At 52.8% G+C, this 27,619-nt stretch overlaps 2 protein-coding genes across 16 annotated transcripts in view; both read left to right on the plus strand.

Annotated features, from left to right (window-relative positions):
• LOC102559868 (uncharacterized) overlaps positions 1 to 835 on the plus strand; it is a 38,194-nt gene extending 37,359 nt beyond the window's left edge. For all 9 annotated transcript variants that reach the window (XM_014597978.3, XM_019483013.2, XM_059716843.1 and 6 more), the window contains one exon: positions 90 to 835. In XM_014597978.3, coding sequence (XP_014453464.1) covers positions 90 to 322 — 233 coding nt within the window. In that variant the 3' untranslated portion in view covers positions 323 to 835. The remainder of the gene's footprint in view (positions 1 to 89) is intronic.
• Positions 836 to 3,816: 2,981 nt separating this feature from the next.
• Positions 3,817 to 27,619, plus strand: part of SLC29A1 (solute carrier family 29 member 1 (Augustine blood group)) — a 58,511-nt gene continuing 34,708 nt past the window's right edge. Inside the window, exons 1-3 of one of the 7 annotated variants that reach the window (XM_019483019.2) lie at positions 3,817 to 3,904; positions 8,215 to 8,339; positions 16,599 to 16,757. The gene's annotated coding sequence lies outside the window, so the exon portion shown is untranslated. Of the gene's footprint in view, positions 3,905 to 5,170; positions 5,268 to 8,214; positions 8,340 to 13,801; positions 13,892 to 16,598; positions 16,758 to 24,508; positions 24,613 to 25,257; positions 25,351 to 27,619 lie in introns of those variants that run through there. The other 6 variants (XM_014598126.3, XM_014598127.3, XM_014598128.3 and 3 more) reach the window with 6 other exon arrangements.

The following is a 27,619-nucleotide window of genomic DNA, read 5'->3' on the forward strand; positions in this document are numbered from 1 at the left end:
GTGCCCCATTCTTGGGCACCCCTGTTGGTTCAGTGAGGTTGATGTTACTGTGGGAAGTAGCAACCCACCCCGTGCTCTGTCTCTTTCAGCCACCTACCAGAAGATCACGCCAGTGTCAGTACCCAAGGAGCCTTTGGAGCCTGGGAGCAGCTATTCCATTACGCTGTACATCGGGGAGCAGGCCATGCCCAGGGCTCGCTGCCACTCCTTCGTGGCTACGCCAGGGAGCCCTCGGGAGGTGCTAGGGGAGAGGGGCCAGGGCCCCCCTCCTCGCCCCAAGAACAAATCTGTCTTCAAGAAGTTCTTCGGGAAGAAAGAATGAGCCCAGGACAGGGGAACGCAGGCCAGAACTTGCCCATGTTTCTTCCTGCTGGGCCTGCCAGCTTGTGAACAGGAGCCTTCCTCACAGGAACTCTCCAAGCACCCGCTCACTGCAGGCACCAAACCCACAGGACTTGCTAACTCCCTACCCCCAGGGCTGGTGGGAGTGCAGAGGCAGAGATCTCTGCACTGATGGGCTCTGCTTACACACAGCCCCAGCAGAAAGCTGCACCTCACCTCCCCACAGGAGCAGCCACTGGGAAGGCACACTAAACAGGCACTTGGCATGGTGGGCTGTAGGAGGGAAAGCCGTGCTGTCTTTTTCAGGCCCTTCTCTTGGAGCATGTAGGGTCAGGTCTCTGTGTGACATGGAAGCTGATGGAGCCAGAGAGACTCTACCTTGTGCACAGCGTAACCCGGCAGCCTGTTCCCCAAGCACCCCAGTGCACCCGCAGTGCAGGGCGGAGAGTGGGAAAGAGTGGGATTATTTTTATTAAAGGCACACAGAACAATCTTGAAGTCTCTTCATCCAGCTTATGTCCATGCAGGGAGTTGGACTCAGTGACCCTTGATGACCCTTCTAACCTTATGATTCTGTGACTCCTCCTTCCCTTGCTACCGCCAGGGCCTGTGCCACCTGGGACAGGAGAGTTGACCTGGGCTCTGAGTGCTGTTCCACAGGGTTAGGCAGAAGAAGGGGTTGCTTGGGATGGGATTCTCCTGGCTCTATCCTGGGGAAGCCTACCCTGGTCAGGCATGGCAGGGGCTTGGGGCTTTCATCTTGGGGCTCTCACCCTTCTCACTAAGAGGCTTGGGCTCAAAGTGCTCCTCATGCGTCACAGATGGTCGCTTAGCACTGAGCCACCAAGCTAGGGACTATGGTAGAGGTCACCAGACCCTCCTTCTCTTGGGAGTAGGTAGGAGCTCCTCACTCAAAGGCCCTTCAGAGGGGACACAGCCTTGAAAAGAGGCTGCCAAGTTCCTGCCCTGCCCTGTTTGCCCCCAGGCCTTGCTGGGGAAGGGGCTGTGGCCCAGGCCTAACTGGCTCATTTCATGCAGAGGAACTGAGGCCAGAGGCAACTCCTGCTTTTCACTCATCCACCTCCCAGACAGGGGAAATACCATGACCATGGTGGTAGCATGGGAAGTACCCTGACCAAGATAATGCAATTAAAATGGCATTGTGTAGTGGAGGGTTGCACCCTTGTCTACTTGCAGACAAGAGAGCTTCATAATTAACTTCCCACTGGCCGTCTTCCAGTGGGAGGATCTTGGCTACACGCCGACTTTATGGAAATGGGAGACTCCTCCCTAGGTTGCTCCTGCAGCCATACGGCTGAAGGCAAGCAAAACTTGGGGGCATCCCAACCCCAAGTCTCCAGGTTTGGGCCTGCATGTAGGATGCCTGCCAAAAGATTTGGAAGCATCTGAAGCCCCAGGTGGGGGTGGAGGATGCTTGCCGGTAGCAGGACCACATATGGTTCTTGAATGATTCACAGATTTGGAATTGATTTGGCTTGGGACATGAAAAATTTTTCCTAAAAAAAAATCCACCTCCCTAGGTGAGGGCTGTCTGAGGGGCCAGTAGCACTCTGCATCTGAGTGCATTCACCTGTTTTCCACTGAATTCAGTGGGCTGCACTGGTTTCTAGTGACTCCTAATCCCACCAGAACTGAGCAGGGCCCAAGGAGTGCTAGTAGGCTTCCTGGGCTGCCATGCAGAATATAGGCATCAGACAGGGATGGAGGAAGGCTGCTCCAGGGCAAGAGTGAGAAACATCACAGTAACGGGCTGTCTCCAGTCAGTACTGGGGCTCCAAGCCCCACTCTCCCACACCCTACTCCAGTTTCCTTGTTGAAGTTGAGCCAGAATTGGATTTACAGTGTTTTCAAATCCCTGGGAATGCCCTGGCACCAAGCAGACACAGGGCGTCTGAGGGCGTGGAGGTCGGTACTTGTGGTTAGAGGCAGACCCCGCTGACGTGGGAGTTCATGTCTGCTCTAGTTCCCATTGTCCTGCAGCACCATAGCCATTAGCCCCTTGCTCCCTGGAGCACAGGGCCAGGCGAGGAGGCAACCATGTTGTACTAGCATGCAGTGCTGCAGCAAGGGCTGAGGTAGATCTGGGTCTGTTAGATTTCTGGGGCATCTGGTTTTTGGCACGTTTCACAAAGGGGATAGATAAGCAAGTGAATTGCAGCTTCTCATGAGTGAGCAGGTGCAACTCTAGGGAACACAGTACAAGAGGGCCACTGGGCCCTGTTCAAACAGCTAGGTAGGCCATTCCTATCCAGCCCTCACCTGGCAGTAAGGGTGATCCTTTCTTACTGCTCTCTTGTTCCTCTTTGTGTTGAAAAAGGGCTGACCTCTGCCCAGTTTTCAGGGACGTGGCCCAAGACCCCAGCCAAAACTAGTACTGGGCTGCGCTAGCTTCCAGTGACTCTTGATCCCACCAGAGCTGAGCAGAGTCTAAGGGGTGCTGGTCGGCTTCCTGGGCCACCTTACTGGCAGCCATAGCCATCAAGCTGTGGGCTGGCTGGGCCTTAGAGACCAGGCTGTCCTCTTCCCCAGGAAAAGACATGAGACACCTTGGCAGGAGCTTGAGTCCTAGTGCCTGGGCTGTGCCAGTCTGAGTCTAGAAGGTTTCAGTTTTTAGGGCTTAGCCTGGCACCCCTGGTGTGACATCCCTGACCTTTCAGGGTACAGGGAGGCTAAATCTCAGCTCAGGGTTGTCCCTGCTATACTCCACTCTCTTCCCTTCCCCTGTTGGCTCTGACTCTGCTGGCTCCTGGGACAGTTTGCTTGCTTTGTTTCTCTACAGAACCAAAGTAAATAGTGCATCTAAGCTGCTTTAATGGGAGCAGGGCAGCAGAGACAGCTTCTCTTCCTGCAGAAAGCACCTTGCTGCCCCCGGGCATGGGGAAGGGGTTGGGAGGAAGAGGAAGAAGAAGCTGAGATGAGGAGCTCCAGGCCTTCATCTCAACTGCACAAGACAGCTGGCCAGTAGTGACCCAGCATCATCCTGTGCTTGCCCAGGAGCCAAAATGAGGGACACAGTGGCTCCAAGACAACCTTTCTCATCCCACAATCCTCTGCACAGCGGACCAGGTCTCAGCACACCCGAAAGCCTGCAAGAGTTGCGGGTGACTCAGCAGCAGCAGCAGCATAAGCACAGGTGGTGCAGTGCCACGGAGAGTACCAGAGAGGGGTGGGAGCATGGGGCTTTCTCCACTCTGGCCCTTCACTGACCCTGCTGTCCTGCTCAAGAATCACCTGGAGGTCCTGCCCATTTGCTGCCACTTGGATCCCCTGCCCTTGCCTCCCAAGGCATGGCACTTGAACTCAGCTGTGCTGAGAACTGCTGACAAATCTCCCTTGTAGTTTCTCTGGAAGAATCACTTCCCCCCCTAATCCGTTTGTGCAGCAGCCTCCACCTGCTGAGCCAGCAGGGGCCCTGCTGAGCCAGTCTCAGCCGGCAGCAAGACTAGGAAATCAGCCCGACGGCACAGAGCAGGGGAGAGCTGAGCTTGGCTCCAAGGAGCCCCGCAACCCAGCCACACTGGGGCAAGGAGATCTCCCTCCTGTGAGTACCCCTGCACCCCTGCCAAAGAGAAATTGGGTCAGGCAGAGAAATGGGGAGTGGCAGTGGCACCTCAGCATTGAAGCAATGGACATGTGGGATGGAGACAGACAAGGGAGCAGGGGCAGAGGTGTGAGCTTTGTGGGGCAGGATGCCACATCTTGCACACCCTGCTCTGGAGCCAGCATCCGTCCTCTCCTAGTGGAAACATGGCTTCTTGGGGTTGGGGCGACTCCAGGCTTGGAGACCTCCAGCCAAAGAGCTGCTCTGAGCGCACAGGGGGCTGGCCAGCTGCCTGCCTCCACCCTGGGACAGAGCTCTGAGTTGAGTGCTGCAGCCTCCCAGCCTAGCATTTGAGCTGGCCTTTGCCATATGGGGAAGTGAAAAGGCTCCCAGGGAAGGGAGGGTCAAGAGCAGCACAATCAAGGTGAGCGGCTACTCTGATCTGCCTCCTGCTCCCAGGGCATCCCTGGCCTCTCCAAGCAAAGCATTGAATCCCAAAGACTCCTACCCCGCTGTCACCACCTGGCTCTGGCCGATAGCCCCACAGGGTTTGGCCTGGCTCAAGAGATGCTTTCTAGCATGGCAGTCAGCTCCTCCCCGACAGGGCTAGGGCTGCAATGCTGCTGGGAAACAAGGATAGACACATGGAGCTAGGCCTCTGGCCCCTTGAACCCAGCAAGGTGCTGGTTCTGGGTCCACAGCACTATGCTCTGCTGTCCTTCCAGTTGGAGGAGCCTGTGCAGAGCTGCATGGGAGGTGAGCCCAGGACAGGGATTCATAGATGTTAGGGTCGGAAGGGACCTCAATAGATCATCGAGTCTGATCCCCTGCATAGGCAGGAAAGAGTGCTGGGTCTAGATGACCCCAGCTAGATGCTTATCTAACCTTCTCTTGAAGACCCCCAGGGTAGGGGAGAGCACCACCTCCTTTGGGAGCCTGTTCCAGACCTCGGCCACTCTAACTGTGAAGAAGTTCTTCCTAATGTCCAATCTAAATCTGCTCTCTGCTAGCTTGTGGCCATTATTTCTTGTAACCCCTGGGGGTGCCTTGGTGAATAAAACCTCACCAATTCCCTTCTGTGCCCCCGTGATGAACTTATAGGCAGCCACCAGGTCGCCTCTCAACCTTCTCTTGCGGAGGCTGAAAAGGGATAGCAGAGGCAGGCGAGGCCTAGGGTGATCACTGTCCTTGGCAGGGGGCGAAGGTTGCCCAGCACATTTCTGCAGTGCCAAGGCTTGGGATTAGGTGAGCACTAGGACCTGGCGAGCTCTCTGTAGGCTGATCCCAACACCAGCTGAAGCAGCCAGCCTGAGATCAGGTTAGGAGACAGCGCTGAAGCCAGCTGCCAGCTGCAGGGAAACATGTAAGCAATCGCGACTGCGCCCCACGCTAGCCCCCCTCAACCCCAGGCTCAGTCTCCCACCTGGCTGGAAGGGCTCTTCTCCCTGCAGGCTCCCAGCGGGGTGGGGGAAGAGTGCATGGAGGGCATGGGGTACCAGCCCATACATGCAGGGAAATCCTGCTGAAGTCAGCACAGCTGGTTCTGCCCCAGGGATCCCCTGACACCAGGGCAAAGGCAGGTCACCGTGGCTGTGGATTGCCCCACTTGTCACCCCTGTGAACCAGCTGCTGTAAGCAGGGTCCAGCTCATGGGCAGTGTGTGAAGTTACTCCCCATCCCCTTCCAAGACTCTTGCCTTGGGGCTAAGCAAGCAGAATTGGCCACATCCCTGCTTAGATATCCCTTAGATCAACCAGGTCATCCCAAGGGCACATTTAGCTCCCCCTGGCCCCAGGCCTTAAGTAACAGATCTACAGCCTCCTTCCTTCTTGCCCCAGCCAGTCAGATGCTGTGCAATCATCTTGCTGCATGGGACATGGGCACCAGGACTGGTGTCCAGCATGGCAGATTTCCCACTCACCCTCCCCAGAGCCCTCTCCTATTGCTCACTGCAGCCCTCTGGCTCTGGCACCCTGTTGTTATCTGGCCTCTGTGATCCAGCCCCATCAGACTGTCCCCACACTCCAGACCTACACCCACAGGGTGCTTATGTCCATGCCTCTCACCTTCTGCCGTCCAGTTTCGTACTTTCCCCCCACGACTCCCTATGTTTATAGCCTGCCCTTCTGGGCCCAGTTCAGCTCCCCTCCTTCACAGCTTGCTTCTCCCATGTCATGCCAAATGTGCTTAGACTCAGCCCATGTGCCCCCACCTCCTCCTTCCTGCTTGGGATGCCTGGCAATGCCTGATGCTTCTCTGCTATTTTGGCAGGGTGAGCTCCAGGCTGGGATGGCATGGGCCAGTGCAGCCTGTGACTGACAGGCAGGCTCAGACCTGACAAAATGTGTTGTGCCCTCCTCAGTGTGTGTATCAGGGAGACCGGTGCAGGTAGAGAGGAGTTCACAGCCTACATTCTCCACCTGTGCCCCAAAGCCATCTCCTTGCCAGGTGTCCCTGCCTCTTCACATTGTAGCTTTGGCCAGCACTCTTGTTAAAGGGCTCGCACAGTGTGAATTGCACGGCATCACTGCAGTGGGCTAGGCAATTCTGTTGCATGTCCCCTCCTCCCTTTCCTGTGACACAGAGGCCATGATGCATTGGGCAGGGGTTGGGCAAGGGGGATCTGCACCAGGGGTCAGAATCAGGAAAGGGAAGACTAGGGGAGTCAAAGAGGCCAGGACAGGGGGTATAAGCAGGGTAGTTTGCCTACAGAAGTGCAGGGTTGTAGTTTACATTGTGATTCACTGATTAGAGTAGAGCACTGGGAGCAAGGACTCCTGGTTTCTTCTCAGACTGGCTATGTGCCCTGGGCCAACTCGCTGCCCCGTGTCCTTCTCTGGAAAATTAGATCCCCAAGCCCTGCAGTAGAGCAGATTGTGAGGCCAAATTCATTATTTAGGAAGCTTTTAGACCCTCAAGGTGCTGCATCTAGGGAGAAGGAACCTGCAACATACCTATAGGCTGGGGAACACCCTTCTCAACAACACAGTGGCTGAAAGGGATCTTGGAGTCATTGTTGACTCCAGGATGGACATGAGCTGCCAATGCGAGGAAGCAGTCAATAAGGCTAACTGCACCTTGTCATGCATCTACAGATGCATCACAAGCAGGTCCAGGGAGGTGATCCTTCCCCTCTATGCAGCACTAGTCAGGCCGCAGTTGGAATACTGCATCCAATTCTGGGCGCTGTGCTTCAAGGGGTATGTGGCTAACCTTGAGAGGGTCCAGAGGAGGGCCACTCACATGGTCAGGGGGCAGCAGGCCAGGCCCTATGAAGATAGACTAAAGGGCCTGAATCTATTCAGCCTCCACAAGAGAAGACTGAGAGGGGATCTGGTGGCCATCTATAAACTCGTAAGGGGGGACCAGCAGAAAATAGGTGAGGCTCTGTTTCCCGGGCACCACCTGGGATAACAAGGAATAATGGCCACAAATTGATTGAGAGCAGGTTCAAGCTTGATATCTGGAGGCATTACTTTATGGTTAGGGCTGCCAGGCTCTGGAATGGGCTCCCAAGGGAGGTGGTGCTCTCCCCTACCTTGGGGGTCTTCAAGAGGAGGTTGGATAGATATCTGGCTAGGGTATTATGATCCCAGCACTCATTCCTGCCCAGGGCAGGGGGTCAGACTTGATAATCTATTCAGGTCCCTTCCAACCCTAGAAACTATGAAATAATTTGGGCAGTGCTGGAGTACTGCCATGCCTGCTAACAGTCAGGTCCCTGTACCACAAGTTGCATTGCACTGAGAGTGGTGTAAATTGAAATGGGATCCTCTGGCCCCTGCCAGGGTGAGCTGATGATGCATATAAAGGCAAGAGGCAACAAGTGAGCATAGCAAACAGGGGAGGGGAAATGTGGGGCAGCAGTGAGGAGAGCTGCCTGTCCTAGAGCCAAGCTCTCTGCACAGGCCAATGGCTCAAGCACAGACCAGTCCATGAGACTGCCAGGAACAGCAAGCAGGCCCAGGCCTTACTGGACAGCAGCTCTGCTGAGGAATTTATCTTCCCTGGTAGCTGCTGGCCACTGGAGTGGCCATCCTGTTCCACAGCCGGGGTTGTCACAGAGTGGCTCTCAGCAGAGCATGAACCATGGTGTGACAGATACTGTCCGGGCCCAAACAGCATGTAGTTCCCCTCTGCTGGCAGGGAGCAGGCCAGGGAGCCAGCTGCACCTGGTGAGGGGACCAGATCCTGTGCTGAGCCCGAGTACCCTCTGCTCAAAGGCAGCCAGCCCACGGCGCCAAGTAAGGGAAATTTCTCACACACAGTCACTTCCCTTGCGACACTTTCAGCTCCTTCTGCTTCCTCAGATGTGCAACGTAAAGAACCGACTCACTTCCTCAATACAGCACAGTGTCAGCTGATCAAGCAGCGGTTACCTGGGGACAGTTGTCTGCTGAGAACGGATGCCAATGCCGGGAGTCAGCACCATATGGTAAAGTCCTGGGATGGCATTTGGAGCCCCTCCTTCCCTTGGGGGGTGTCTAACCTGACAGTCCCATGGGGAGGCTTCTTCCTTCTTTGGCCTGGAGTGTTTTGTCTTCTAGGCAGCAGGGAGAGGAAAGGGGCTGAGAGCTGCTTCTCAACACAAAATTATACTTCAGCTGACTCACCCAAGGTACAGGAAGAGTGGCTGAGGTGTCTTAGTGGCTCCACAGGCTTGAGTTTGAGCCCTGCTCTGGCCCTAGGCAAAAAGCCACCCCCAGTTGACCCAAAGGTAAATAGGTTCCTGGTCATTGAGACTGGGTTGTCAAGGTGGGGCCAGATCTGATGCTACCTACATCACTGCCCGCTGTACCATTGGCTTCACAGGACCTGGCGTGCTTTCATGATGTTAATCCAATGAGCTGCTAGGCCACGGAGGACCTTTGACGCCAAGGTCACACAGCCTGGGAACAAAACCCAGGGAGCCTGTCTGACTCCCTGTTATGTGCTCTAATCATTGCAGGCTATGCTTCCTCACAGAGCAGGCAGTAGAGCCCAGGAGTCCTGACCTTCAGCCCTGCCAAGCCAGCTTTCCTCTTTGGGAGCAATCACTAAAAAAGCTCTGGGAGCTGACCGGGGGGAGACGTCTAGCCCCAGGAGCTGTGATTCTAGTATGCATTTGCTTCTTTCCTCAGCAGAAAGATTCACTGGTTTAACTCATCTCTGTAAGGGACCCAGTATTAGAATTAAAATCTCATGCTGACTTCTGTGTGCACTCTCTGACCTGCAGACACCACAAATGCCGTACCTTGAGGGTCATGCAAAGTGAAAGGCTGCCATACCTCTTCAAACAGCCTTACCTTCCAAACCTTCTGTTTTCAGACCTCACTGGCCATGCCCACAACCCCAGACTGCCCCACTCAATGCTCAGGCCCAGTATCCCCTGCCCCCTCCATTTCCCCCAGCACTTGGCTTCATGAGCCAGTGAAGAAGCAGAACCAAACAGACCCAACCTCTGAACTGCTCTTGCTCCTTGCGATCCTTGCTTCAGGAATCTTGCCTGGGTCACTCCCCAGGGGACTGAAGCAGGGTCCAAAGGGGTTAGCTTCCAAGCTTGGCAGGGGACAGGTCCCTGCTGCTGCCTCGCCATGTCCCCAGGAGGGATTAGCACTGTGCACAACACTTGTGTGCCCTCCTACCCCAGCACTTAGCATTCTTGTGCTCTCAGCTCTATACATTAAGCCATCAAGGCATGTAAATCTATAAACCCCCTAATCCATTTCCCATGTTCCTCATGTGCTAGTCTGATCCTCAGTTGAGGAACAGCACAGGATGACTCCTGCTTTCACCGCACTGTGGGGCTCCCTGATTTCTCTCTCCAGCTGTTGCAAGGAGGAAACCCACTGCCTGTTGCAGTACCCGGAGGGAGCCCTGAATGCCTTCCTTTTCCACCACCCAAGGAAAGCATTGGTTGAGCCATGGGTGTGCAGGTTAGCAGGGAGGCTGCTCTCCTGGCATCTCTGCAGCTCAGAACTGGGATTGGTGTAACCTTGCAGGAAAGGAGCCAGTATTGCAGCCAACCTGCAGCTGCCTGGGATTTTACAGTTGTCCCTGATCCGCTCCTCATGGCTGCTCGGGGCTTCACAGCAGCACAAGACTGGAGCGTGTGAATCCCCATCCTCCAGCAGTGGGGGAGAAGTGCCTTTAGCTGCTTGCAGTACACAGCTTGTGGCAGCCAGCTGAGGGTCAGATCAAGTCAAAGCTGCCCCTAAGGCCAGCCTGAATGAGCAGGTCATTGCTATATTTGAAATGCTCTCCCCTTCTTTCCACTCTTTCTGCTGTGCTTTGCCCCCATCCTCAGCCCCATTAATTGTCACATGCAGAGAGCACAGCTGCGAGTGGGAATCAAACCCCTTGACTCCTTAAGCAACACAAGCAAAAGGAGCCACACACTAGCTAGCAATAAATAATAGGCTGTTACAATCACTCAGTCCAACCTCCAGGGAAGGTACATACCTTCACACATACTAAAGGCACATCCAACATAGGCATCTTACATTGTAATCCCTGCTAGTGTTGTGGCAGGGGGCTGTTCTGTGGCCCATCACCCTGTCTATGGTGATGGACTGCCTGTTTCAGCTCTCCTCAGGAGGCAGCAGGAGACTCCTAGGGTAGTACAGAGACAGGCAGTGCAAAGCTGTCCCTCACTAGGCCTTCCTCAGGGTCTCCAGAGGCCCTGTTATTGGTTTGATAAGGGTACTGGGCCGTTTCTTCCTCTGCAATTTAGCACCTGGTACAAGTGCCCGGTGGCTTATCAATTCATGCTCTTTGCTCAACCATTGAAGGAATAAGTATTTCCCCCAATAAAGCCCGGCTTCCCAGGATGCCTGCGCTGGGGAATCTGCTTGCTCTTAACTCATGGTCCTCCAGCATATTAATCCAGAACTTTTTAAAAATTAAAATAGCTCTCTCTCTCTCTCTCTCTCTCTATATATATAGGGGGGGTGTATGGAAGTCTATGATAGATATATAGATATACATATATATATTATATATATATATATATATATATATATATATATATATACACACACACACACACACACACATCCTCTATCATAGACTTCCATTGCACCTTCTCTTTTTAAAACCACCTTAAGAAACCTGGGCACCTGTTACAATAACCGCACCCACTCCCCTGCGCCCCTGCGCACCCACCCTCTGCCCTTCCCTAACCCAAACACAGTCCCTTAGTCCTGGCACCAATTTGGGGTTTCCCATTTCAGTTAATTCACAGTCCTTGTCACTGTCACTTCTACTGCTGCTGATCCTGTTGTCCTCCTCGCTGTCTTCAGGTCCAGACCTGGCTATTTGTGAAGGTTCGGAGTGGTCATGGGACAGTCTGTGCAAAATACCCACTGACCTTCTAGGGAGCACTCTGGTTAGATCAAGTGAGCAAAATATGCAGGATTTTCTGGCCTGGACCTGTGGTCCCTAGTATATAGGGAGATACCCACCACAGTCCCCTTAACCATGTGCCCCAACCTTGCTTTCATGAACTACCTTGCCTCAGGCAGGAGAAAGGCCCAGGGGTATAACTTCAGTGTGTAAGGGCCCTGGCCCTGGTGTTTCTCAGTGCGAGGACAGAGCTGTCACTGCTTGCTAGGCAACTGAGTGCATGGAGGCTGTTATGAGGGCTAAGCACAGCTGGGCTAAGTCACAACCACAGCTCACAATCTGCAAAGTCAGCATGTGGCAGCTTGGTAACAAAGGAGCGAAATGCTGCTAGGGAGGGAGAGTGCATCCTCCCTAGGGGCCCCACAGCAAAGTCTGGGAGAGTCTTGCAATAAAAGCAGTGCTGTGCACAGAATGTTTCCTTCTTACTGGGAACTGAGATAAGGCCATTTCTAGCCTTGGCCCAGAAGGAGTGGTTGGCAGTGCCTTACAACTGCATGTCATCTGGGTGTACCTTAACTCCACGCAAAATCTGGTGCCAGCCACGGTGAGGTTTATCTCACCTGGTGCACCTAACTGGTGCCCCACAATGTACAGTACCTTCCTCAGGGTTTCTGGGTGCAGTTGAGAGTGCTGGCATTGGCCTGTAAAGCCCCAGAGGACCTCCTACCTTGCCAGACTGCCTTGCTCCCCATGCCATGCTTCTGTTATTGAATTAAGTGGAGGTGCCCAATGTAAAATAGGAAGGACAGCTGGCAGGGCATGTCCATGAAGCCCCACGGGCTTACAAACACCCTGTGACTCCAAATAGCCCTTCTTTAGACCTCTAGAACTCACTGCAAGGCTTGTCTTTGCTGGGGAGGAGCTGGGTGGAGGGGAGAAGTGGGGAAGATTTGAGTGATCCTTGAAATAAAAATGGGTTTACTTCAGGGTTTGTTCAGTAATTATTATGTCATGAGTTTAACCTGCCCTGCCTCTACTATGTTACCATTATATAACACCGTAAGATGAGTGCTTAGGAGCACATGAATACGTGCCTGGGAGGTGTGGCAAATATATCAGAAATCGCTTGGAAATGCCTGTATCTTGGGGAGCACAAACCTGGTGGGGAATGTTCCCAGCTTTTGAGAAGTGGTAAGTAAAAGCTAAACAACCTCTTAGGTCTTGAGAGAGACTGCATCTACTGAAGTGTGATGCAGCTGAACTGCAGTCCCCAAACATGGGTTAAGTATTGGCTTCACCAGCTCAGATAAGCTGGAAACATTCACAGGAGAGAAGTGTTCAGGCCAGCTTGGGAGCTCAGAGAATTTCTCCAAGCTACTGTTTCAGGCAGTGTGCAAACTCAGGCAGACAGCGTTGTACAAATTACACTTGGTCTGTGTCTGGAACATTTTTCTCACAACTGCTGGGGCTAGACACTTGATCTCTTTCAAATGATGAGTCTGCAGCAAGAGGTAAGCTCTCCACAGCCTCCGGGGCTGCAGCACCAATAGCAAGTGGTTACAGCTTTAAAGCGATTGTTTTTCAGTGTTGGCTGACTTGCTCTGTTGATGTAGCAGGCAGGACCCTATGCCTCAGCAGCAAATAGGTGCGGGTATAACAGCCCCACTTGCTGCCACCACCCCCTTGGAACTAGCTCTGCATGTGGTACAAGAGCGGACAAGGTATTCCCAGCAGTGAGGCAGACAAGTGAGACCTAAAGCTGATGGGTTGAAATGTGAGAACCTATTGTTTCAAAAGCAGGCAGCCCAGGGAATGGGCTTCATGGGAACCCAAGAACTCAGCCCAGCTCCCCTCCCCCAGGTATTCTCCATGCCAGCATTTAGGGTGGCAAAGCTTGGGCTGGGATGCACTGAGGTGATGCCAGCCCCAAACCTTGGCACGCTGAGTGCCAGACCCCAACTAGTGGGGGGTGCCAGCCTTTTTCTCAGGGTAGGGATTCAGCTGCTGGGACTAGGGAGGTGAGGGCCACATCAGCGAAGTGTATCCTTGCCATTGTGGGAGGCAGTGAGGGTTTCCCCTCCCACCCTCAAAGCCTGGGGGGTGGGGTGCAAGGTAGGGAATAGCATGGAGTCAGGTTTTAAATGAACAGCCACCAGCTGGAAGGGCTCACTTTTAAATGGCAGCATAAAATGAGGTGCATAAATCAGCAAGGAGAGAGCTCTGATGCATGGTTTTCAGTGGCACCAACCCGCACCAGTGCCCCATGGGACCTGCAAGATCAGGCCTGTGCTGTAGGTTCTTAAGTGCCATCCCGTGGGTGATGTTGACTGGGCCTGCAGCCCTGGGGTGTGGAGAGCTGTCTTGGACTGCCAGGAATGGGAGAAGGAGTCCTGAAAAACCAGGGAGATGCTAGAGAGGCCCCTCAGGGCTGCAGGGAGTTGCCCTGGAGGCTCTGTGTGAGGTAGGCGCCATTATGGCTCCCTTCCCTTCAGCAGCCTTTTTCTCTCCAGGCCATCCATCTCCCCCTCCCTGTGTTTATGAGCGTGGCTGGGCTCCAGCAGACGCTCTCTATAAAGAGCTCTGCTCCTTCTCAGCGCACAGACTTTGGCAGCCAAGGCGCTGGCACTGATGAGCACAGGCTTAATGGACTGGGTGACCTTGGAGGTACGTGCTGCTCTCGCCACCACCCCACTGCACTTGCTGAGCAGGTCTGTCATCTCCCAGCTCTGCCAGCGCCCTGGGGGCAGCAGGTGGCTGCCAGGAGCTGGGTTTCCATGGAGCACCCTTAGGGCCTGGGATACAGGGTGCCCTGGGTTTCCCTGGTCCTGATTGAGCTGCCTGGCAGGGCACTACAGGTGGGCTGGCCAGGCTAGGAGCTTGGCTCTGGGTTTTCTGTGCCCATGGGGTTGGGACTTTAAGTCCAGTGACTTGTTCCCTCTGCAGCTGCTGACCAGGGATGCCCTTCACAGCCTCCCATGGGCTCCATGGTGAACTGGAGCCACAATACAAACATGGGCACAGCATTGGATGTAACAAGTTGGCAGAAGTCTCAGTTTGGCTATGCCCAGGGGCACAAAGGTGCCTTGAGGTTTTGTTCCCCTGCTGTATGCATGTAATGCTTGGGAGCCAGCTGTGGGCAGTGGAGGTAGGGAGAGCCTTCACACCCTCACCTCAGCCCCAGCCCTGCAGCCCCATGTCACTCAGTAACCAGCCACTTGGTGACCTGGAGGGGTAATTGGTGTCATTAGCCAGTTAATTATTGTAAGAGAGCACAAAGGTGCAGTCAGTGTTGGCAAGGGAGAGGCAGGGTTGAAAGTGGGCAAGGGAATGTACAGGGTGCGGGTGTACCGCTAAGGGTGAGCTAGAGAAGGGGTGCTGGGGTGGGGTGAGAGGTTTGAGTGAGGATGCTTGTGGGTGTGGGGAGGGACGGAGGCTGGGAGCATTGGATCCAAGACTGGCCTGTCTAGGAGAGGATGCCATAGACACCATCTGTGACAGAGGCAACTCTTCCAGGAATCTGCAAATGGAGTGGAGGGAAAAACCCCTGCAGGAAGCTGTCCCAGCAGCTGAGAGCCCATGTCTTTGATCCATAGATGGGACCCCTTGAGTCTTAATGACTGGTGGAAGGGGGCCTGGCCTGGAGCACTGTGCCTCCAATAGTCTCAGCATTGAGGCTCCCTGCCCCTCAAAGCCTTTCACTCCCTTCAACCTGCAGCTGCACCAGATTCCCCTGGAAATTGTAAAGAAAACTGAGGCTCACTTAAGCTGGCTTCAAGCTAGCCTCCTGAGCCAGGCCCATGCCACACAGCTGTGGGTGGGAACTGGTCTGAGCAGCCCTGAGGGCCCTCTTCACAGGACTGCACACTGACTTACAGACCATGTGAATTTGTTTCTGCTTGCTGAGCTGGAAAGGCAGAGCCCCCAGCCCATGCAGCACCTCCCTCCCAGTCCACCACGGACTGCAACCAGTTCCCATAGGGATGGCTGGGATCCCACGGGGCCTCAACCAGAGGAGCATTGGTTCCAGAGGGAAGGCACCAGCAGCTCCTGCCCAGGCAGGGGAGGGAGTCAGCAGCTGTCAGTCTGCCCACGCCCAGCGCTGAGATATCTAATGACTCCCTCACTGGGCTGAAGGCTGGGGGTGACCACTTTCCTGGCACCCCTCTGCAACTTCATCACCTTCATCAAGGCCTTAAAGGCACAACAGGCTGCCTCCTCTGTGCTCCGGACCAAGGGCTGCACACTGAGCGCTCTCTGCCCCCAGGCGGATGCCTGGCACAGTTTGCTCCCCTGTCTCTGCCCTTGGGGACATAACAGAAGCCCTGCCTTTTGGAAGGGAGGGCTATCTTTGTATGCACAGGCAGTTTCTGCTGTTCCCCAGCAGAAGACAGTCATCACATGCTCTGGCCTTGACACTGAACTCCCCCTGCCTGCTTCAAAGGACATGGAGTTTAGGAGTAAAGAGAGGGGTCAGAGCCTGGGGCAGGTCCAGTTCCTCCAGTACACGGCCTGAACTGAGTGAGGGGATGGGGACAGAAATACCAAAGGGAGCCGTGCAGGGTGCGTGGCTGCAGAGTCTCCTCAGAAATCCAGCTGCATCTCTTTGACATTGAACCCCTTGACATTTGGGGTTCGAAAGAGGATGGAGCTGGACTGTTCTCAGTGGTGGCAGATGACAGAACAAGAAGCAACGGTCTTAAGTTGCAGCAAGGGAAGTTTAGGTTTGATATTAGGAAGAATTTTCTCACTAGGAGGTTAGTAAAACACTGGAACAGGTTACCCAGAGAGGTGGTGGAAGCTTCATCCTTGGATGTTTTCAAAACCCAGCTAGACAAAACTTTGTCTGGGGTGATCTAGTTGGGGACGGTCCTGCTTTGAGCAGGGGGTTGGACTAGATGAGCTCCTGAGGTCCCTTCCAACCCTCATTTTCCATGATTCCTCAGGGAAGGAGTGGGAGCCCCTGGGCTAGACTGAGCCATTGAGGGGTGGGGGGTGCAGTGGGGCCCTGCCTCCCCAGGACAGATTGCCTAGCACCTCTGGGGGATTTTTCCATTCCTCATTTCTTTGATGATTTGAAGCCTGGCTTTTATCAACAGTCAGCTGCTTCCAGCAAAGAGAAGCAAGCACCTCGGCTGGGCTGGCTCATGGCAGCTGTGTAACTTCCCATTCCGAACTGTCAGTTAGACAAAGGAAGGCTTACTGTGGAGCCCACCACTGCTACAGCAGCCAACACCTGCCTGTGTCTGCAGAGAGCCTGAAACAGTTGCTCTTAGAGCCAGGAACAGCTCCTCCCACTTAATGAGGTGTTGATTAGGAAGCCTAGTGAGGAAACTGTGAGGCAGCCTCAGTCTTCTTAATTATGTCACTGCAGGGTGATTTGTGCAAGAAAGCAGTGGGGCAAATGCCATGACGATCCACGGGGTTTCTTGTAAGTGGTGACAGAGTGACGGAAAGTCAAGCCGTGGGCAGAGCATCACAACAACACTCTTCCCAGATCTCAGCCTAGGAGAGAGAACTCCACTTGCCTAAGGTGAGTTTCCCATCTGCCCTGCTGCTTCTTCTGCTGTGTTTGCATCCTTCTTAGAGGGGAAGTTTAAGAATAGTGTGTCTTGTGTCTGGGCAAGGGGTTTGACTGGAGGACCCTTGAGATCCTTCCCACTGCTGATTCTGTAATTTTTGCAAAAAGTAAGTGGCAGAAATACAATGTTGTTTCACTCCTGCTCTGTGACAGGCCCTACCTTCCCCCAGACCTAAAATAGCCCCAGGAGATGCTTATGTTTATTTATTTGTATTAACAATTGAACCATCTACAGTTGTTAAAGTCTTGTTTAAACTGGATTTCTAGGTCCCCGCTAGTGAGTTTATTTCCCCTTGGCTGGTTGGTTAGTAACCTGCTGGCTATTGAAATGGTTCCAGCACCTCTTGTATTTTCCTGAGAAGGACTGATTAAAGTGTACCTCCTTTCATAAGGACAGAAGTGAAAAAGGCAGTGCTCTTCCTCTCTGTCATCAATATGCAGAGTACGTCTGCTGCCGATCTCCCCTCCTGGCTCATTCCTTCCCTCTGTTAAGCATGCTGTCACTTTGTCAGCAGCGCCTTGCTTCCCTGTGCTATTTGTAGCTGCTGATGTGGGGGTGCTTTCTCTTGGAGATGGGGAAACACCTGTCATGACACTCAACCTGTCTCCCCCAGGCTAGGGCAGGGCTAGGGCTGCTGCCAACTGTGTAGCGCAGGGGTGGACAATTATTTCAGGCAGAGGGCCACTTACTGAGTTTTGGCAAGCCATTGAGGGCCACATGACAGGTAGGCAGGGGCAGATAAATACTAATTTTCTCAATTTTTTAGGGGCCCTGTGGGCCGGATAGAATGGCCTGGTGGGCCGCATCCAGCCTGCACGTGGGATGCATTTTGCCCACCTCTGGTGTAGCGCACTGTCTGCTGAGGGAGCTCCAAAGATATGTGGTATATGGGTGCTCCTGGCTACCCCTTGGCTCTGTTCCCACTGAGGGCAGTTCAGCTTGCCCTTCTCCCCACTGGGCCCAGTCAACACCAGGTGTGCTTGTGTGACTAGATTCTGGGTCTGCTAACTGGGTTGCAGGAGGGTATACCATGGCAGCCTGGGGGGCTCCCTGGTCCAGAGGACACAAGCTGCAGGAGAGCATTTTACAAGATTAGTTTTATAACCTAACTTTCATGTTAATGGGATGCTAATGATGCAGGCTTCCTGCTGCTGCCACCTTTGCTCTTGCAGACCCTGTTCCTTGGCATTGTGCCCACAGGCTCATCTTGTAGCAAATGCACCTGGAGAAACCCTGAGTTGGATTTGGTGCTGACAGGTGCCAGACTGAGCTCTGGAGATAGAAGGCCTGTATGGACAGGGCCCGGTAGTTTCCCACAGTCCTGCCCTAAAAAGGGACTCTGTCTAGAGGGGAGCTCTGTCTTAGTGGCCCATTCACTCCCTAGCCTTGGCTCAGGCAAACAGCAAGTAGACCAACAAGTGCTAATTGAGATGGTGGCTTATGTGCAGCTCCTGATCCCTGCCCTGTAGCTGTCCAGTGCTTGTTATCTGGGCTTTGTTTTGGAACAGGATGATGGGTGAGGGTTATCATTACAAATGTTTATGAGGTCCAGTATAGGGTGCTAAGTACCGTCCAAGTTGGCTGCAACAGCAAAACTAGATCTTTCAGGTGTGCTGGGAGGAAAGCCAGCTTCACAAGCCAGAAGAAGATTTGGGATCTCCCACAAAAGGGTTCTACTTGGGGACAAAGTACAAAGGATTCTAGATGTGCTGAGTTCATACAAATATTGACCAGCTCCCAGGGCCAAACAAACTAAATATTGACCAAGGGGAAAAATAACACGAGATTATGGTGATGTGTTGTTCAGTGCTCAAGGCAAATCTAATTTTCTTCTGTTGCCCTCAAAAAAAAAAAACAACAACAAACCAACAGGTGCTGTGTTTGTATCTCCGTTTTGTATCTTGTTGCTGTGGTGGCAACCACTGAATGGCTGAAACAGGAGGAAAAATTTTATGAAATATTTTTATGCATGTTGATTGCAAAAGGAGACCAGTAGCATATCTGATTTTTGAAGAACCTCCAGTGGCAAGACCTCCTCTGTAAAGTGCTTTGAGATGTGACTGATATGCTGTTTTGTAAAAGCTAGGCTATACCACAACCAATGTTGCAAGCAGTGCAGGAAAGGCACCAGAGAAGAATAACTCCTTTCCTACCCTCCTCAGCTTCTAGAGAGGGTGGTCATTTGTTGCTGACCTACAGGAGAAACAAGTTATGGTGACACAAAATTATCCCAGCTGTGTTTGTCAGGGTGTTGTGGCGATCACACTACAAGGGGAAACCAGAAACACCTAGCCTCCCAGCTCCCAGCCACGCTTATGTGACTAAGCCCAAAGCCTGGACAAGCTAGGCAGAGATCAGAAGTGGTCTGATTTTTCCCTTACAATTTGTTTTGGGGCTGTGATCCACAACATGATCTAGCTCTGTGTATTGTAACTATACAATCATTCAGGAAGGCACTGAAAGAGGGCTTTATAAAAGCACTAATTTTATCCAAGTTTCAGTAGAGGCACCTACGGTTTCTGTGGGGGTGTGTTCCTTAGTAGCTTATGTTTAGACACAGTGTTGTGGTGGTGAAACTTTTGGCGCTCAAGTCTGTTCTTGGAGGCCGGTGTGGGAGATCTTATTGGAGAGAGACAGAGAGACCTTTCTTGAGTAGGCCTTGAGCTTGTGTGCGAATTAGGTGAAGTTGGCAGACTGCATGTGATTCATTCACCTCTTAATAAACTCTCTTGGACGCACAGAGTAATATCTAACACTCGCTTCAGATCTGGGGCTGCTGAAAAGAATTAGTGCCAGGTCCTTCAATCGCACTCCTGTCTCTTTCTGTGACACATTACTCAAAGACAGAGCGGGCAATGCCCTGAGGTGACTTTCATGGGATTAACCTAATCAGATGAAGCCTGCTTGCTTTCAGTTCTGGTGCTGGGCATTGTCAGAAGTTGTCATTCCCTGGCTGGAGTTTAAAGAAATACTTTCCACAACCTCAGCCCTTTTGGGCTTTCATTCAAGGTAATATATGCCAGCAACCCTAGCTTGCCTGCTCGTGAGAAAGAGGGTGCTGCTGGGTCCCATGATTAGATTGACAGTAAGCCAGGTGAGGTTGCCCACCTCTGCTGAAGCCATATCCAGACAACCAACCCTAAAGTACTAATGGTCACAGGGCAGGTTGGGACCCAGGCTGGGCCACCAGTTTGAAAACCCCTTTGCAACCCACAAATTCCCTTGCTATAGACTATACTTGCCCCTGGGGCATTGCACCCAGCTCTGTACCCTCCTCTTGCTGCTGCCACGGCAGTCACAGCAACTCGGCAAGGCCCTAAGTCCTCCATGTTTTAGCTAAAGCTGTTCTGTGTTTTTATTTTAGGTAGTGGTCACTGCTTAATGGAGGGCCAACTACTGGACATTGGGAATCTGGGTTAGGTGTCCAACTGGAGTCCTTACAAAGACTCCCCAGCCACCCCTAACTCATGAACTGTCAGATACAAACTGGACAAGTGGCAACAGGAGGCCAGGGGTCTGCTTGGATAGAAGCAGTTGCACGATTAGGATGTTCCTGTGCACACGGCACTTTAAGCACATGGAAGCTTTCATCTGACTTTGTTTTCATGCACTTTGCTGGGTGCCTGTCTCCAGGCGGTCACTGATGGCTGTTCTGTGATTTGGCACTAATGGATTTGAAGCCTTGAGTTGCTATTAAAGAGAAATTAATTCCTGTTCTTGGAAGTGCCAGTGAGTCTCACAAAAAGTCTGCAAATGAATTAGATGGTGTTTATGAAGTACTTAAGATTAGGAGTGATATGGGCTGAAGCAGTTATGAGCCATTTGGGGATGCAGTGACATAGAGGCTTCTGGGCCCTGAAGCACAGACTTCTTATAATATTTGCCCAAATGTGTCTCTTTGCCTCACACTTTGACTCAGCTAAGGATGCTGGGAACATTGACATTTGCTTCCTGAAACTGTGGCACAAAAAGCAGTTTTGTGGCTGCCTTGTTTGAAGTGTTGTGGAATCCATGACAGATTGTTACCATGGATTTGTGCTTCCTGGCCTGGTGTGCCGCAGAGTGCCCTGGAGGACGTACAGAGCCTGACTGTCAAAGGTGCTGAGCACACAGAGCTGACTGGGAGCAACTGGTGCACAGCACCTCTTTTGTTCAGGCCCCTGTTGCATTGGGCAGATGGCATCTTAAATTAGAGTGTGCTAATTGTTAGTCTTGCTGATGCACGAGGCCTTGAATCTGGTTGGTTTGTTTTTGGTGGTTTCTGCTTTTTCTTAGGTTCTTTCTCTCTCTGCTCACTCCTACAAAAAGGTTTTAACTTGATCCAGTTCCCATCACTCGGGTGCATCTTTCTAGATGGAAGAAAGTGTTGATAAATAGGCTACATGGCAGGCCCTGTGAACTGTCTGGCAAATGGCCCTGGATTCTTCATCTCTCTGATGGAGCAGATGGGAGATTCCCTGGGAGCTTAATTTAGGTGAAAAAGGAGGTTTTCAAATAACTTTGTGGCAGGAGTATTACAGTCCACACAGCAGCCCCCTCTCTGGTTGATTGTGTCCCTGCAGATGTTTGATATACCACAGGGTTTTCTACTGAAGTATTGTATAGTTACAGCAGTGGGGTAGTTTCAGATTGACATTATTTTAGCAGAAGCAGCCAGATAATCAGCAGTGAATTAGTTAATTGTGCTAGTTTCTGGAGGGCCATCACTAGGTTTCAAAATTAACATCTCACTGAGATGAACAGGATGGGAGTCACCCTAACCAACAGCTTGGAGAGGATATCTGCAGGCTTAGACAGGCACCACTGCTTCAGTTACTTTTCAAGGCTTTCTTTAAAATGAAAGCTCTCTGATGGAGCTGAAGGGTGTATTTTATTGCATATGCAATCACTGTCTAGCCTTGACTTTGGGTACCAGTCTTGGAGATGGAGAATTTGGGATTTAATATAAGAAAAGAAACTGAAGATGGAAAAGCTTATTTGAAAAAGGATGCATCTATGCATGGCGGTGTGGCTTTTAAACTGAAGATGGAAAAGCTTATTTGAAGAAGGATGCATCTTCTATGCATGGCGATGTGGCTTTTTTTTGCATTGCCTCACCATCTAAGATGGTGTAATAGGTGGGATTTCTGGGTAAACTTTCATTGCCTCACTTCCTGTCTGTGACCTCCCTTTGAGGCAAGTCAATCATCAGCAGGGTGTGCTCGGTGCTGAAAGTGCGGTATTTCCCTGTGTGTAAGCTTTTCACTGAATTGGTGGAGGTTGTTTGTTTGGTTTTTTTTTTTAAACATTCGGTCTGTCTGATCTAAGGGTTAAGCAATACACTTCCTTCATCTGGGAGTGACTGACTGTATTTGCTCTGAGGAGGGGTTGAACTGGATTCGTTTGTGGTGGAGCAAGGTACTTTGACTTTTTTTTCCCTGTTGGCATCACTCTGCTTAGATTATTTATGGAAATCCAAGGCTTAAAATCACTCTCATAAGTAAACATGTAAATACCTAACCCTTGTGACTGGGGCAAAGGGTACCCTCAATCACAGGTCTCTACAGACAAGCAGTCTGAATCAATAGCTCTTGAGGAGTTATGACTTCCCCTGGGTTATTTGACATTGAGCCTTCTTGATTGAATTAAAAGTGTGTCTGCTGTGACCTTCCTAGGGTGAGACACTATCATCAAGCACCATTGGAAAAAGCTTCTGGGTGGGATTAGCTAACTCAATTTAAGAATACACCCCACCTCCTCCAGCACACACAGGTAGACAGTTGAGAACTGCCCTAAAAAGCAAGCCTCAGCAGAGGCCTTGTTGAGACTAGGACGGGGTGGGCAATTATTTTGGGCAGAGGGCCGCTTACTGAGTTTTGGCAAGCCATTGAGGACTGCATGACAGGCAGATTAATATTAACTTTCTAAATTTTTAGGGGCCCCATGGGCCAGATAGAATGGCCTGGCAGGCTGCATCCGGCCCTGGGCCACATTTTGCCCAGCCCTGGACTAGAATGTGATGTTCAAGGCTAACATACCTCTGCTCGCTGGGGCTGGGTCTATATGTAGCTTGGCTAAGGGTATGATTTTTATTAATATACAGTGACTAGTGCAATCCCCACAATGGATGCAGTTACATCTATATAAAGGGGCATTGTATGAGTGTAGCTTTATCTTCTTCCATGAGGGACTGGCTGTACGGGTCTAAAGCGGTAGCACTCAATCTTCTGGCCCTGTGGACTGGATGACTGGCATGGAGCTGGTCTGCAGGCCGCAGCAGCTTTGGAAATCATGTCCCTGCTCCCCCACTACCAAACTTCCAGACCAGTGAAAAGGCCCACAAACTGAATGACACAGCCCCAGGGGCTGGATTCAGCTCATGAACCAGAGGCTTAGCACCACTGGTTTAAATCATTCTTGTAGCAGTATAACCATGCCCATGCTAAAGGGGTTATATCATTCTTGCAATAAAACAGTGCAACTTCTCTGTGTGGACAAGGCCTAACAAACCCACAGGACATTGCTTTACCATGGTGGAGCTGAGGCTTCACCCCTCCCTCCACCTCATCTACCAGCATCCTGCCTTCAGTCCTAGAGCACTAGCATGCTCCAGGGCTTTGGGAAGTCTCTGAAACATTAGTGCCCACGTGAAGCGGAACAGGTGGTCTGGCAAGGGGAGGCAGAGACTTGCCCAAGGGAGACTGTTTCTAGAGGCCAGCTTGGCTACCTGTCTTTGAAGAACAGTGTTTTTTTTAATTAGAGGAAAGATGGATTAGGGGTTCAGGCACTGGTCTGAGAGTCAGGATGCCTAGGATCTATTCCAGCTTCTGCTACAGACTTGCCACGTGACCTCAGGCAAGGTAAGGCTTGCCTCTTATGCCTCAGTTTCCCTGTCTGTAAACTGAAGCTGATGATGCGCGTACCTTCAGAGGGGAACGCTGAATGCGCTGATGTTTGCAAAGTGCTTTGGGATCCCCCACATCCACCCAAAATGGGCACAGTGATGGCTCTCAAGCAATGCTGGTGCAGCTCTTCTGAGCAGTTGGGACTCGGGGAAACAGTCACAGCAGAAACCAGTCGGCTCCAGGCCTTTTGTACCCCTCCCCTTCCCTGTCCCCCCCTACCCCACTCCCCCAGCTGCTGTTTGGAGGGGACAGTGACACGAAAAGCAGCTCCTTGCACCTCCAACGCCTGCCTGCTTCTTGGCATAGGGGACCCACGGAGGACCCTGGAACAGCACATCCAAAGGTGGGGGCAACACCGCACCTAGAGGCCCCCGGGCGAACCTTTTAGTATTGGGCCCCCGTTGGCCAGAGATCATGATAGTAAAAACCATTATTTTCACCATGTTCAGGCCGCCTGGTTCGCCCATGCCTGCGACCGGCCCTGGGTAAGGGAGACGGGCGGGAATCAGCAAGAGGACCAGGTGAGGCTGCACAGGGCAGGGGCAAGGAAGACAAGACTGCGGCTTGTCAGAGCTGCCAGGAGGCGCCGCGGCCAGAACGGCATGTCGCGGCTCCTGCTGCCTGTGTAGTGAGCGCCCAGGACAGAGCAGGCTGTATTGAGCGCGGAAAGCAGCTCTGCTGCCTGCCAGGCGGGCCAGGAGCCTTGCCTAGGCTAAGGCCAGCCTTCCCCGCCCGGCTCCAGAGGGCGGGGGCACGCAGTCGTGCGAGGCGCTGGGCGGCGGGGACGCGGCGCGGGGTGCTGGAGGCCATACAAAAAAGGCGGGCTGAGCTGTGGGCGGGTAGGCAGGCCGGCCCCTCCCCGCGGCGGGGGCTGCAGCCCGCGGTGGCGGGCGCGGGAAGGGCGAGCAGCGGCGTGGAGCAGGTGGGTGCTGCGAGCGGGGGCTCCCGCGCGGCCACGTGCTGGCGGCGGGGGGCACCCCCTCCGGCGGAGGGTGGGCAGCGGCGTGAATACTTGTGCGCTGGGGCTGCCCAGGGGAGCTGGATGCTGGCAGCGAGGGGGCGCATGCTGGGCAGAGGCAGCACGTGGAGGGGGGCGGCAGCACGTGGAGGGGGGAAGGCAAAGCAGGAGGAAGGGGCCTGATGCCCAAGTGCTCCGGGCATGGTGGCTTGTGGCAGGGCTTCCCCCCCCCCTCCCCCCTCCCCGGCGCCTGGCTCCGCAGCAGATGTGCCCGAGGCCGGAGGGCACCTGGCTAGAGGGAGCCCCGCGGCTTGGAAAGGGGCTGCTGGGTGGGGCAGGCGCCAGGGCAGTGGGGCACTGGAACAGGATGCTGACTCCAGCGGGGCAGCCGAGGCCCCCCTAACCAGGCCGTAAAGAGGTGGGCAGTTGGCTGGTGCTGCAAGGAGGGGATGATGAGCCCCGGGGAGGTCCTCAGCCACTTTTTGTGTAGCTGAGGACACTAGATGTTGTTTTTAGTGTGGCGGAGAGCAGGCAGCTCCTGGCACCGAGGCCTTTGATATGAGATGCTGGCGGTGCCTGCCTCTAATGCTTTTGCTGGTGCTCCCCCAGGTGCGTAGGTAACCAGAGAGCGGCAATCGATCAAAAGCTTCCAGAACGGTCCCGCTGCCTTCCTGAGATCCTGTTTCAGCCCTCGCAGCACAGGTTTCTGGTGCCAGGGGAGGAACTGGACACAGGGTGGAAGGGCTGTTCTCACTTAGTGCTTCGGGACAGGGCAGGGTGGTGGAACCTGTTTCCAGGACCAGGTGAGGTGTTGAACCCTTCCCAGGTTCTTGCCCATCTGGAGTGGTTGTTAAAGGGTTATTCAGCAGCAAAGCGCAATGGCAGAGGCTGTCCCACCTCGGTAGGAATTTCTGTGTGCTTGGTACAGCCTGGCCCAGATGCAGGGCTTCCCTGGGCACTTGCTCAGGGATTCTGCTGTGCTAGGGGCGCAGGGATCCAGTGTTGGCAATGTGGGAGGGAAATTGGAGTTGTGCACCTTGCTTCTGTTACTCTCCTGCTCCAACTAGCCCCTTCACCCTAACCTTCCCCTCCCTGCTCCCTTTCCCATACCATCTGCTGCATATGCCACAGCATGAATTCCTATTCTCTCTTGGGTGGATGCATCAGATGCAAGCTCAACACAGCTGGTGGGGACAGCAGCAAGCTCCTGCCCAGAGTACCTCTGAGGGGCTCGTTTTCATTGCTCATTTTTATTGCAGAAATCACTGGAGGTTTCTAACTCTAGTGCTATCTGAACACACAACCCCTTAGCATGAGTGCAGTGGTGCTTTTCACTTGGGCTGGCTGGCCCAGTCTGAGATTAAGTACTAAGTCTGAGTAAGTGAAATTTATTAGCTACTGATGCAAGAACTTCGCAGTGCAATGCAAACCAGCTTCTCCAGTGCCACTAGCCCACCTGTGCTTCCTCCATCACCATATGGCTAGAAGGATGAACAGGTTCTCCCACAATCCATTGTGAAAGGATTCATAATGCTGCTTTGGCTAACTGTAATGCAAAGTACTTAATCCTGGTTTGCAGCCTGTAAGTATATCAGGGGAGCTCATCAGGGCCTGGGGGAGCGACTATTCACCAAGACCCCCGGGGGAAGACTTGAAATAATAGGCACAAACTGATTGAAGATCACTTCAGACTAGACACAAGGGAAAACTTCCTTACAAGTTGAGTGCTGAGGGTTTGGAACAGGCTCCCCCCAGAGGTAGTACAGTCACCCTGCCTGGCAATCTTCAAAAAGTGACTCGAACCCAGCAAGATGGGCATCATTTGACCCCAGCAGTCTTTCCTGCCCAAGTCCAGCCTGGACTCGATCTGTAAGGTTCCTTCCAGACGCTAACAACTTTCATAGTTTCATAGGACTGGGATATGACCTCAGCGGTTTTAGCGCTATATGAGCATGAGTACAGGCCTGGGAGGTGATGGCAGCTTGAGTGCTTTTCGCAGGGTGGAAAGCTCTTATGCTTGGCTAGCTCTTACTTATGCTTGGCTAGCTCACAAGAAGGATCTGAAATGTGGATCTCTCGAGTTACCTCCTCTTGGAGGGCATGCCCTCAAGAGAGAGGAGGGGGAGAAAGAGGCCTGGAAGGAGTCCATGGTGGCCTGATTATGTGAACTGGTTTCCCAGGCACAGGGAAAAGAGGAATTTCCTGTGTTTCCTCCCTGCTTTTGCTCCTCTAATGAGAACAGGGATCCTTCCATGGGGAAACAAAGGCAGCGCCTCATTAACTCCTGGCTGGGGGATATTGAAGATGAGCCTGGTCATTGTTCTCACTTGAGGATTTGTCCTGGCATGACCTGGCCTTTCTCTTTGCTACATCCCCATGGAAGTCGGAGTACATGGAACAGGGCACCTTAGCTACAGCCCAGGTTCTTCCACCTTCCCCCATGAGTCCTGCCTGGCTCCATGTCACAGGGTGCATGAGGATGTGTTAGCTATGACAGAAAGAGGAGCTTGATTCTTTGAGCAAGGGGGTGGATCGGAAAAAACAGTTCCCGGGCAGGATGGGTTGGCCTGGACCCCGGGCCGTCCACTGCACAGTCCAGAGGCCAGAGTGGACGGCTTGACTGTTGAAACAGCCCATGAGTTGCCTGCAGATTTTCAATATTCATGTAAGGAAAATGAGGCATTTAGCCTTTGTGGTTGGAAAGGAAGCTCCTGATTTGATTGATTGATTGATTGATTTTTTTTTTTTTTAGTGGTGCAGCAGTGTCGGCCTGGGTGTGTAGGCAACCCATAAAGGGCTCTGAAGTATGTGTTTCTTGTTTTGTTTTGTTTTTTACCTGGCCCCTTTATCTTGATGGGCACTCAACTTGATATGGCATGTTCCAGTTATGCCAGTCGGACTAGTGGCCACCTGTGGAACAAGATTCAGATGCACAGCAATTGAGTTAACAGATGCTGAGTTTTAGCTCAGG

The sequence above is a fragment of the Alligator mississippiensis genome, chromosome 1 (genome assembly GCF_030867095.1).
Source record: "Alligator mississippiensis isolate rAllMis1 chromosome 1, rAllMis1, whole genome shotgun sequence".
NCBI classification, from domain to species: Eukaryota; Metazoa; Chordata; order Crocodylia; family Alligatoridae; genus Alligator; species Alligator mississippiensis.